We start from the raw sequence: 12,382 nt of genomic DNA, 5'->3' as shown, positions 1-12,382 counted from the left end.
GCAAAGGACTGACAAAAGGGTTGTACATGTTCATTGTCTAACACAAGTTCGGTGGGTAGCCACATAACCACAGGCACTCTCATAATTGTTTTGCAGTATTGTAGTTTACAACACAAATAGGCTATCCGTGAGTTGGGAAGTTTTGGAAGTGGCATTTATTTAATGTCCATATCTTTGCCTTTACTGCCGTAAATATATTCACCAGCAAAATGTTTTGGATACTTTTTTGTGGCCCCCGCCACTAGAGGGCAACAGATTTATAAACGCTGCTCTCAAAGCCCGGGCTTTTCCAGAAAAAAAATATTCCGCTGAAATCGAGACCAACAAAACACACTGTTTTGTCAAGGTTCTCAAGTAAACAAGCTGTAAAGTCTCACAGAGAAGGCCACATTTTTGCATTTGTTGGCTTAAATGTGTAAAACGGTCAACACCTTCACTCTCGGAATTCCAGCATTGCCGCCAAAACTTTCTTGCCAAATACGCGCCGCATCCAGCACAGCCCGTGGGTTTGTCAGATCTGTCAAGAAAGCCGACAGCGAAACGTAACTGAACCAACGGAATTAGAATGAAAAATTACACCGTTGTTCTTTCATCGGGGAAAACATTGAGGCGCATACTTTAGGCCAAACCCCCCCCCCCCCCCCCCCCCACATAGACTTTTTAATTGTACATTTTTCAACCGTGACTTTGTTCATATGATCAACGCTCTGTTTTCCAGAGGAAGCCTAAAAGCTGCATCCCGTGATTACGATCTGCAGCGCTGCACTTATTGTGAAAGGGGCCTCCCTGCCGCTTCTCGCATTCCACCTCCCCCAAAAAGAAGGGGATGATGAATGATGTCACGAAAGTTATGACACAGAAACGGCTGCCGCTGAAAGCAGCTCGGTCTTCTAATGAATGCTTTACAGTCGTTCGGAATGGCCCGTTGGTAAAGGCAATACTGAACCTCCGGCCAGCCGCCCTGGGGGCTCGGTCTTTTGGGTGTTTCTTTGCACGCGTGGTGGCCGCCTGTGAAAATAAACGAAGCTTGCAGGAAGAGCTTAGTTTGCCGGTTGTCTGTAATTTTCTCCGATACCCTGGTATAAACAGCCGGCGCAGAACGGAGGGATTGCAGATGACGTGCGATGTTTCCCAAAACGTTTGACTTAATCCTTTCGCAGCCTCCAGTGATGAACCAGTCAAGACGACCAGAGGCAATGAGCCGATAAAAGAGCGGGCTCGAAATCCTCGTGCAGATATCCCAGCGCTGAAGCGCCAAAAACCTATTTCAGACAACGCATATATTCACTGTATTTTGGTGTGATTTATTTAACTGGGTAAAAATAAACTCCGGTTGTGAACTGCAATAGCATTACAAACAAAACTTTCCACGGTGCCGTCCGTTCAATTTGTGAAGTTGACGTGGGGGATTTTTCGTGATTTTCTTTTACGTTTCAAAAATTACTTTGAATTGCCATTTGAAAAGGGGGATGCAGTCCTGCCGGCTTATCGCGCAGCCAGTCATTGTGACGGACGTGATTATTGGGCGCCGCGGTGGCCGAGATGTTAACTCCCTCGTCTGATATGCAGGAGGTTGTGGGTTCAATTCCAACCCTGACGCCTGTGTATTTGGAGTTTGCGTCTGTGTCCCCGTGGTCATGTGGATTTTCCTCCGGGTCCTCCAGTTTTTCCCTCCACATCTAAAAACATGCATTTAGAGATTTTGGCTGCTACAAATTCCCACATGATAAGCCACTTTGTTGAGCTATCATTTGTGGCCAGGTTCCTTCAGAAAAATAGCTACATAGCTCAGTGGGTCTTATCTGGTAAAATACCAATTTTTAGTTTAGATGTGCTTTCGTCGTCGTTTAAATGCACGCTCATTTGTATCGTGCTCTCGGCTCCGTTGTTTTATTTTCGGTCGCTTTATCGCGACTAAATCTCCCATCGAGGTAGATTTCAGCGGCAGTGCTGGAGCCGGCTCGCCTGCATCTGCTCTGCGGGAAGACCGTTGCACATATAGATCGTGCTGATTACTTCAACGCAGGGGTTTCTTTCCTTCTCGTCATGTGTTTATCACAGCAGCTGTTTCCGTAGATGCGCTCAGATTGCGAGCAGGTCACGAGGGGAATATCGCAATCTTGTAATGAACGTATGTAGATCAATTTCTCGACAGGAGCATCTTGTTTTTTTATTACGAGAGAAAATCGAGGATTACCGTAATTGCATTACACTGTGTATCACAGACAGTTATTGTATGTGCTTAAAAATATATTAAACTTCATATATTAGTGGCTGGTGAAGGGTGGCGACCCAGCACCAGGGCTTTTAGCTATGGCTGGGAATCAAACTCATGGTGCAGTGCGCTATTAAATTGTATAAGAGTTCTTGAGCCTTCTTCTTGGTTCTTGGCAGAGGTGGGACAAAGTCATTGTTATGCAAGTCCAAGTCGAGTCTGAAGTCATCAAATTCATGACTCGAGTCTTACTCGAGTCCAAGTCACGTGACTCGAGTCCACACCTCAGAGGTGAGACAAAGTCATTGTTATGCAAGTCCAAGTCGAGTCTGAAGTCATCAAATTCATGACTCGAGTCTGACTCGAGTCCAAGTTACATGACTCGAGTCCACACCTCTGGTTCTTGGTTCTTGAGCCATTTTCACGATGGGCCACGTGTGTAATGCATTAAACGCTGGTCGTTGAAGTCTTTCCAAACTAAAACCATGATGTTCATTTTGCAGATCGAAACCCGCAATTCAAGCCCAAGAGTCTGGGAAAGGCTTGGACCAAGTAAGTTCTACATGTCGCTGTAAATTCTTGCTATAAACACATTAATTCAGCACAGTTCTGATATAAGCAATGCTTCCTTTTACATTCCATTCTTGGGGGAAGATAGAGGACAAATTCAGATATAAGTACAGCACCTTGGATATAATCACACCTGGCGAGTCCAATAGGGTGTACATATTCTTCTACTGTACTAAATATACATGTAATGATGTTTCAATCAATTAATTTCACGTACTTTTATTCTCACAATGTATACATCAAATAATGTTGCATTGTAATCAGTTATTTACATTCCATGCAAATGATTGTAAACGCTAAGTGAATGTTCCATTTAGGATAACGGAGCAAACACAACTATACAAAAGAGGCAGAAAACAGTGATGAATAACGTAAAGAAGGTGGCAAAAAATGAACACACGAAAATAATAGATTTTTTGGGATAATTTTGACAATGAATTGTGACTTTTAAATTTGGATGAATTGTGACATCAATTAGTTGCAAGCTTCTGACTGAATCAAAAGATAAAGATCCCCCGTGTAGCCCTTAACAGACTTTTGGGGCAAATGCTGTTAGCGAGCACGGCACATAAGAGGGTGGGTGGCCAGCACCAAGCCTGGTCGCCATTGTCTCCCCATTGGCAATGTTTACATACTGCAACAGTTACTCATTTGATGCTGAGTTGACCTAGGGGAGGCCCAGGGCCAGTTCAGAGAATCCTCACTGGTATCGACTGTGAGTGGGAATCCAACTTGGGTCGCCTGGTTTGTAGCGCAGCACGCTAACTTGTTACACAAACGCTCCCCTACCCCACTGATCCACAAACACACACACGCACACGAGCTGAGCGGAGAGCTGGCCAAAAGTGGGACACGTCTTGCAATTCATTGTCCGTTTTTCTTTCTTTAAGCCGAAATTTTTAATGGGAGGGAAAACTGGCACGTCGTTTAAAAAGCATTATTTTCTCACATTTGGCAGCGGATTTGCAACATGTGTCCTTGTGCTTCTATGGGCCGGTTTGGCACCACGCATTGTCCGCTGAATCATACGAATCCCAGGAAACCTTTTGACAATTTATGAGAATGGGTTTTCGTTTACTGAAATGTGCAGTTGTGAGTAATGCTTATTAAGAGTGAAAAAATCCACCCGTTCGAGTTCACAAACGCTTGTAAACAAACGCACATGTGCTCGTTTACGCTTCGCCAGAGCGAGCATTCAAATAACCCTTGAAACTCCACCCACTCCTGTTTTTTATGTTTTGCGCCTTCAACAAAAAACTGTGCTCATTTTAATTGGAATGCGCTCATCTGCACGCATGCAACAAACATTGTGTGGTGGGGCGGGGTGGGGGAGATGGCCTTGCGTGGCACACATTCAATTTGTCGGAACGATCAAAAAGCTTCGTTGCTCCATCCCAGAGGGCAGGAGATGCCGGGTAACTCCCTAGCCGCTTTGAAAGTGAAGCTGTTTACGGGCACCGGGAACATTCATGCTCGCACTTGCAGGCTCGCACAACGGAATTGGACAGAGTGATTGGCGAGCACGCGTCGCCGGCTCTCATCTCCCCCAACACTGCTCCGCCAGACGTGTGAAGGACGCGACTGCGTTTCATCAGCCAGAAAGATGGCGTGGGTGTGCACGGATGAACTTTGAAGTGGTTGAACGTGCACCTCGCCTTGTTTTTGCCCCCAAGTGCGCGAAACGCCCTCGCAATAAGGGGGCAGTTTGTCAGGAATATAAAGCAATTCAAAGGTACATTACAAACGCAGCACCCGATGTCAATCGCTGCTGGGTGAGGGCCTCTCCGTGTTTGGGCTGTGGCGGTTATTGGATCATACTTCACCAAGCTGGTGAGTGCGTGTTGGTGAAGGAAAAGGGCATAGGTGGGGGAAGTACAGTACAAGAATGGGGTTTGTAACATCATGGGACTTATTTTTGCCAGTATTAAAGTATGAAAAATAAGAATAGGTTTTACCCTTTTAAGAAATAACAGGGTTTCTTACACTTCCCACAGAGTGGTCTATAAGAGCCTCTTATAGGCTTATAGCAGTGATTGCCCATCCAAGTGCTAGCCAGGCTCAGACCTGCTTAACTTCCGAGATCTGACAAGATAGGCCGCATTTATAGATGATTTGGTCATAAGCCTAATTGTGCACGATATACTTATAATCTTTAACGCACATCCAGCAAAGGGGAAATCTGGCATTATCCAGCAGTGACGCTAATTGCGTTCGCCATGCAGATGCTCCATGAGCGTTAAGTAGGTAGATCTCCCCACTTCAATGAGTAGGGGCATCCCACTGGGTAGCGGTGTCACTGTGGCTCGGCCGGGAAGAAACGATCCAGTCTACGTTGTGCAATGCACCGCAGCTGGCGAAGGGGGCTCGTGTCACTTTAACGGTGCCCCCCATCCCACTGAGTGTGCGCGTGTGAGCTCATACACAAGCGTGGGGAGATCTTCCAACATATTCTTAGGTTTTTTCGGTAAAGTCACGTAGGTAAAAAATTAAAATTAATAAAAGTAAAATAAAAAAAATCACGACGTTTCGGAGGCAACACAAGCTTTATTTTACCTACGTGACTTTACCGAAAAAACCTAAGAATATGAATCCTTGCAGTCACGAAAGCTTCAAATCTAGATCTTCCAACACTGCGCCCTGTTAGGTGGCCACCTGTTGAGGGAACATCACAAAGCTGGTATCAGATCGCCGATGACTGGCTCTGGGAGTGCTTCCTTGCCCGTGCGACGTGACAAGTTGTTGACGGTGTGAAGGCCGCTCTTAACTCACGTGGTGTCCCGGGCGAATACAAATTGTCGTGCCCGTAGGGGACCCCGGTGGAAGGGTGGTTTGGTGGAAGAAGTTTGTGGTGGGTTTTGTCCCTCTGTGCATCTCCTTTTCTCCGTGGCTGTATTCCTCTGTGTCTCTATTCGGTTCAACGGGCATCATCTCTCGTTCTAGATTTGAAGCTTTCGTGACTGCAAGGATTCATATTCTTAGGTTTTTTCGGTAAAGTCACGTAGGTAAAAAATTAAAATTAATAAAAGTAAAATCAAAATCACGACGTTTCGGAGGCAACACAAGCTTCCGTCTTCAGGTGGAACCGTCACAGCACGATTGCTGTATCAAGTGAGAGGAAGCTTGTGTTGCATCCGAAACGTCGTGATTTTTATTTATTTATTTTTATTTTACTTTTATTAATTTTAATTTTTTACCTACGTGACTTTACCGAAAAAACCTAAGAATATCATCTCTCGTGTCTCTCGCCTCATGAATTTGCAGTACTCCTTGCGGCTTTATGCCAAAGGTGGCCACTCTTATCGCCCACCTGTAAGGCCAGGCATTGGAAGTAGTGGTGCACGGCAATAATCGATTAATTCATTTAAAATCGAGTCTTATGTCCATGTTATCTGTGTAAATTCATGTGGGTGATAGTCAATTATTGTTAATTTGCATACCTTTTAGGCATTTGGTTCAAGTAAACCCGGCTGCCATTGGATGTCCCACATTTCCTGCAGTAGAAATGAAATAATCGATTTGTGATTATTCATCGCAAGGAAGTCAAATTGTAACAGGCTTTATAGTACAGTACACATACAATACAAGATACAGCATTTGTTTAATCCTTTTTCTTGCTTTCAAACAGTTTAGTTAGCTACCATAACTGCGAAGGATAGTTTTCATGTGTTCAGTGTCGGTGGCCTCAGCTAGATTCGCGGCCATGGCTAACATCAGTGGCAAGCAGTTTCTGAACTTGTCCCTGTGCCTTTGGTGTGGTTTGCAAACATCGGAGACAAATGAACAAGCATGGCACCGACTCCTTCGTTACCGACTGTGTGTTCGGCATGCGCTATTACTGCTGGATGTAAAGTACTATATTTGCCTAATTTAAAAAAATTTGCTTCGAATACATGCTGCACATATGCACCAACATAAGTATGTGTGTACTGTATATATATGCATCAGCTGAGGCATTATGAACTGGTGCGTGTGAATGGCATGAGTCAAGCTTGCACAGCCTAAATCCCATAGTGCATTCACTTGCCAAATGTTGTGTGAAAAAAGATTAATGTGAAGCACATGAGCACCTGGCCAAACAATAGGACTGACAGAGGAAATGACAGGTGAAATGCCTTATTGCCTTATCCGGTATCAATCTGTCCAGCAGTTTAACTCAATCTGTCCAACACCAGTGAAATCAGGTGGGAAATGGTTTGACATGAGTAGAAATGTACAGTTAATAATGTCAGATTACTTTGATTTGCAGCAACATTTTTTTCGTGTTCTTGCAGTGATTTAAGGCACTTGCTGACAACCCTCTTACAGACGCTGCCCTCTGACGCCGCTCTTGAGATGTGAGCGCCAACGACACTCGCCCATTGCTTCATCTGCCAGGTGCGGCAGCTGAAACAATGGGCCAAGTTTCTTCAGCCGGACCCGCCTCTTTCCACCTATTGCCTCCGATGAGTGCGGTTGGCTACGTGCGGTGCGAAAGAAGTTCAACATACGTGCATACACCTAGCAACGTGGACGGGTTCACCGCGGTTAGTCGACCGCTGGGTTACGTGTGGTAGAATATGAGTACACTCGCCTCTTCCAAGGCAACTGAACAGCATGGAAGAGTAGGCCAAAACACCCCTCCCCTAGAGGGACTCTCTAGAGCTCCCTCTAGTGGAGGTGCTTCCACATGCACTGGCATGAGCAAGCAATGTCAGGGGTGCAACTTTTCCTTGACTTTTAGTCCCAGCCAAATGGATAAAAGGATAGGCAGGAGTGGTGGGCTAATCTCGTGCCCTGAAGGTAGCAAGCAACTCACTGCGTTATAAATATATGTATATTTAATAAAGGTACCCAAACTATTTAAGAGTCCCTTCGTCAAACTGTGAAATCTGTTGCTGAAGGGCACTGAGCATGCTTGTGAACATCTTTCGCTTTTCTGATAAAACCTCAGCTAGATCAAAGATTTGTTTTCTTGGATCATTGTGAAGGGTTGACTCTTAACTCATGCGTGCAATGTTTGCTGACTACTTGTAAAGGATAGCAGCATATTAACAACAATAACAAAAACCTTGTCCATTTTTTCAAGAGACTGTATCTCCGTCCAAAGCATTAGTGCAAACATCTCACTTGAAATTACGTCTCCCAACTTTTCCCCTCGCACAAGTTGGAATTAGCGCAAGCCAGCTCGGTGACGCACTGGTGAGGACTGTTTTGTGAATTTAATCATCTTCAAGCAAAGCGAGTGAGCGAGCGAGACAGTGGTGGCTCTTCATTCTGTGTCAACAATGTGAGCTCGTGCAGGCCAGGCCAGAAGCTTCAAGTACTGCCAGTTCTTGTGCACGCTTTTGCTAGCTAGTTCTATTAGAGTTGAGACCACCCAAGGAACCAAGTATGTCAACCAAATTTGCAATTGTACGTCTTGGAGAATGTCAATAAGATCCACAATTTATAACCATAGAACACAGTTGGCACCTTTTAAAACTTTTTTTTATTATAAATTCCTAACATCTTCAAAACAACACCCAGTTGGAATTATAAATATTCCTCCACCCAAGGTGCTTTGCCAGTGTTCAGCATGGAAGAGAAACGGTTTGTGTGTTTGTGTGTGTTTGTGTTTACATTCCATCTGTGATGTGCCAGGTGTGCCATAGCTCGGTCAAGCAGTCGGATTACAGTTGGTGTTGAAGGAAATCTACTTGGCTGACCGCTCCACATTGAAATATTATCTCTCAACACCACAGTCGCATGCTTCTGCGTGCATCCGTGTGCGTGTGGATTTACTAGGGATGGAGCTATGCATTGATTTGTTGATTTAAATATTGAAGCTAAAAATAATTGGATTGGAGAACTTACCCATGTGTGTATGTTGAACGTAGCGAACTGTGCTAATCGTAGGTATTGGCTGTTAAGAATAATTCAGTAAGTGGGCTTGTGCAGTAAGTTGATGGTGAGTCGCGGTTGAGAATAACGATGGAGTGGGAGTCACAGGAGGGAACAAGACTGAGAGCATGTCTACATTGTGGAGAATGAGCAATGGACACCTACTGATGATCAGGAGCTAGATACATTGTTGCATCACCAAGACTGTGAGGGTGGTGACGCCTTCATCTAACAGTGAATAATACATGGCTGCGGATGGTAATATTGACGATGACATCTGTGGGAGTGTATAAAGATATTTATTCTAAAAATGCACAGTTTTGTTTCGAATGAGCTTCTGGTAACAGCTCAGGTTCATATGCTTTTTGTAGATTAAAATAGGTTCATATGAACGGCCCGATCTCCTCATAAGAGCAGCAGATCGATTTTGAATGACAGTGCACAGCACGCATAGGCCTAAGAGCCCTTGCTGAAAGTTTATCTTGGTGCAAATGAATATGATTATGAGTGTGTGTCAGCATAAATCAACATTTTTAGTGGCAAGTGACGTATCGTCCAGTGCATCTTCGCATTTTCTTATCATATAAACCTACATCAATATTGACATTTGCTAGCAGCTTTACAGATGTCGTGATCACTTGTGAATAATTGCACATTTCGGCAGCAGTTGTGGTTTCTTCGTCTGTTTAGAAGGAGATTGAATGAAATGTTATGGGGACACAAGACATCTGTGCAGGAAGGAGTTTTTAAAGAATTTGCACTTCATTGGAAGCCTGCAAAATGAAATTACATCTCTGGGTTTTAAAAATTCCAGTAAACACCAGGTCTATGATAAACGAATTGGCAATGAACATCATTGATACATTCCCTCCAGGATTATTTTGCAGAAAATAACTCAAGGGCTTTGGTCTCCTCTGCCTTGAACACAAATACGTATTATTGCACGTTCATTTTGTATATCTTCATCAGCCATAATCTAGCCACGGCTGAATGAAGAGGTTCACTCGAGGTTTTACTATTTGTTGTGGTCTTGCAATGCAACGATCCGTCTGGCTTCCATTTCCCCGGTAAACATAACCTGCGTGCATATTTCCTCCTTTGCTTGATCATCTGCCAGCGGTGTTGACCACCGACCAACATAATATGATATTAACTTATAATAATCTTGATTCGAAGCTTTCGTGACTGCAGGAATCTATACTCTTTGGTTCTTGCGTCCGGGGATGGAATTCCTTTCCAGCTCAGACCCCGCCTGCTTGCCCATCGCCACATATATAGCCTCTTGTTGTAACAGCTCTCTCGCTGGTTCAGCAGTTCCACTGCTGGATTATTTTTTTCTGCCGGAGGACGACCGCTTGCGTTGCGATTGGAACGTCGTGATATATAATTTTGTATTTTCTTTTCTTTTTCTACCTACGTGACTTCAACGAAAGATCCAAAGAGTATAACTTATAATAATTGAACGTTTTAAAGTGCCCTTAAACGATCTTCTCGAGCTGTGTCCTGCCCAAGTTATTTTATTATTTTAAACAATCAACGTAGATATCTCTAACTTGTGTATCTTCTTTGATCCACGCGTGCCTCGCTCTGTCTCACAATGTCATTCTTAGCATGCTCCCCTCCAAGTTTTTGTTGTTGCACACTATTCGGCCTTCTGCCCATTCTCTGCGTCAGTTTCCACATGTCTAATCCACATGTCATAGCAAGCGAGAGACGTTGGTTAACAGTGTTCTTCTTTATGCACCTCGCTACAGCATATTGCTTTTCTCCCTATCAAGGTGCATTTTTCAAAAGCACTCCAACTTGCTCGCGTAAACAAAGTATACATAATTCGATGCGTTTTCCAGTTCTTTTCCTCCAGCATGTATCTTCAGTTGTTTATCAAACCTGTTGTACGTGACCTACATTGGACTCAAATGTATGGTGAGCCCAACGTTACATCATAGTTACCAATTTTCCACTAAAATAATAGTTGTGTGCTTTTTATTTAAATTGTCAATGTGATTACATAACATGTACACATCGACTGAATTGTTTGACAATGCTTGGCTTGTATGTATGGATGAATGTATCTTCTGTGCTGCAGATGTCTGGAAAGAGTTTACTGGAGAGTTATGTTTTTTAGGGCACTACTAACTCCCACGTGTTTGACAACCATTGTGTGCCTTCGCTGCTGCATTATTTTGTGAACGAACATTTTAGCCCCCTTTTCACTTTGAATCGCAACTCGGGCAGTGCTTGTGTTTGGGTGTTCGTCAGTCTGTCATTTTATTTTATGATCACCGTGTGTTAAAGAATACATTAGAATGTTTAGCAGCTATATGTATTTTCCGACTACCTTGACCGTACGTTTTCCGAGAGCCATAAAGCTTTCTGTTCAAGCTTATCTGGCCCTCGTGCCAAGATTTAGCACTTGGTCAAGACACTACGACTACAAACGCATACCGCGGCAAGGGCATACCACTTTAGAGAAGCCGATACCTGCAGCAACGTTAGTTTCAAACAGTTCGCCAGCTCGCGGTAATCTGATCTTTTGAAATCCCATTAAAAGACTGAGCTGAAGCTGGGCTGAATATTTTTATATATATATTTATGTTGTGCTCCCCAGTGGGTTGTAGGCAAGCTGATGCCAGCTTTAAAGCCATTTGTAAACTTCTCAGTGTAAAAAAAAACCATGTTGTGTTCATCACGTGCTGCCTTAAGCTCTTTAGCAAATTCTAATCGGATGAGTTTGGGGCTTGGTGGACGAAATCTCCCGTCAAGGCGCCGTGATCAGCGTGGACGCATTTGCAGCATTCGAGCTGTGCTCTAATGAACCCATTACTGGCTAATCCCGTGCATTCCACGAGGATAAAAATTAATCTGCCTTATTAAGCAGCTACCTAGCTTACTCTCTGCTCTACATTGCACTGTGACTTGGGATATCTTTAAGCAAATAGATCAGATATTCTGGTGATTATGTCTTGTAGGTTAGACGAGTGTTGTATTGGTTACTGGTTAGCATATTGTGTTATGAACCCCGTGACCTGAGTTCACTCCTGTCCGCAGCTGACAGCAGTGCTGTGTGCCATCTGAACTGGTCCTTGACACCCTTTAATAACCCTGTGCTGACCAGCATGGTGAAGTATGGCCAGACAGCCTCGGGGACTGAAGGGTATAGGGAGGCCATCATCCAACAGTGGCTTGACAAATGGCTACATTTATATTTTATTTGTTGTCATAGTTTTATTTTGTATTAGCTGTATTCTCTATGATATTAGTTTGGGTAAAAAAAGCATGGTTAAGCAAAATCAGGCTAATCTTTGTTATGAGAATACTAATCTCGAGTATTCATCAAGGAAAGCCTCACAATATTCTTTAAGGTAGATCCTGTATTGGGTTGTTTGGCCAATCCATGTAATGAATGGTTTACATACGAGAGGATAGTGGAGTACCTAGAGAAAACACCGCTCTTAAAAGGAGATAACTTTTTAAAACTCTATTCGTGTACTGCCACTTCAAATTAAAATAGGTTTGGGAATTTTAAAGATGAATAGGAGCCAACAAACCTATCCTCTGAAATGCTTGTTTATAAGAAGTAATTACGTGGGCAGAAATTAGATAAAATTAATAAAGAAGTGATTAATGTGGTTAGGCTGAAGAAAGTGTAAACCTTTGTTACATTTTGGGAAAATCTGTTTTTGGAACGGTGATAATACTGATTCATAATGGTGACCAGCAGGAGCGTAGAGGGCATTT

General features: G+C 43.6%; 1 protein-coding gene across 4 annotated transcripts in view; it reads left to right on the top strand.

The window, feature by feature from the left end:
- Positions 1–12,382, top strand: part of LOC133344848 (cyclin-dependent kinase 14-like) — a 119,508-nt gene that overhangs the window by 64,108 nt on the left and 43,018 nt on the right. For all 4 annotated transcript variants that reach the window (XM_061555100.1, XM_061555099.1, XM_061555098.1 and 1 more), the window contains exon 13: positions 2,719–2,767. In XM_061555100.1, coding sequence (XP_061411084.1) covers positions 2,719–2,767 — 49 coding nt within the window. The remainder of the gene's footprint in view (positions 1–2,718; positions 2,768–12,382) is intronic.

This window comes from Lethenteron reissneri, chromosome 20 (assembly GCF_015708825.2).
Source record: "Lethenteron reissneri isolate LAM-NWPU_2019-01 chromosome 20, ASM1570882v1, whole genome shotgun sequence".
NCBI classification, from domain to species: Eukaryota; Metazoa; Chordata; class Hyperoartia; order Petromyzontiformes; family Petromyzontidae; genus Lethenteron; species Lethenteron reissneri.
The sequence above is the reverse complement of the archived record's forward strand: the minus strand, read 5'-3'. Positions and strand labels throughout refer to the sequence as shown.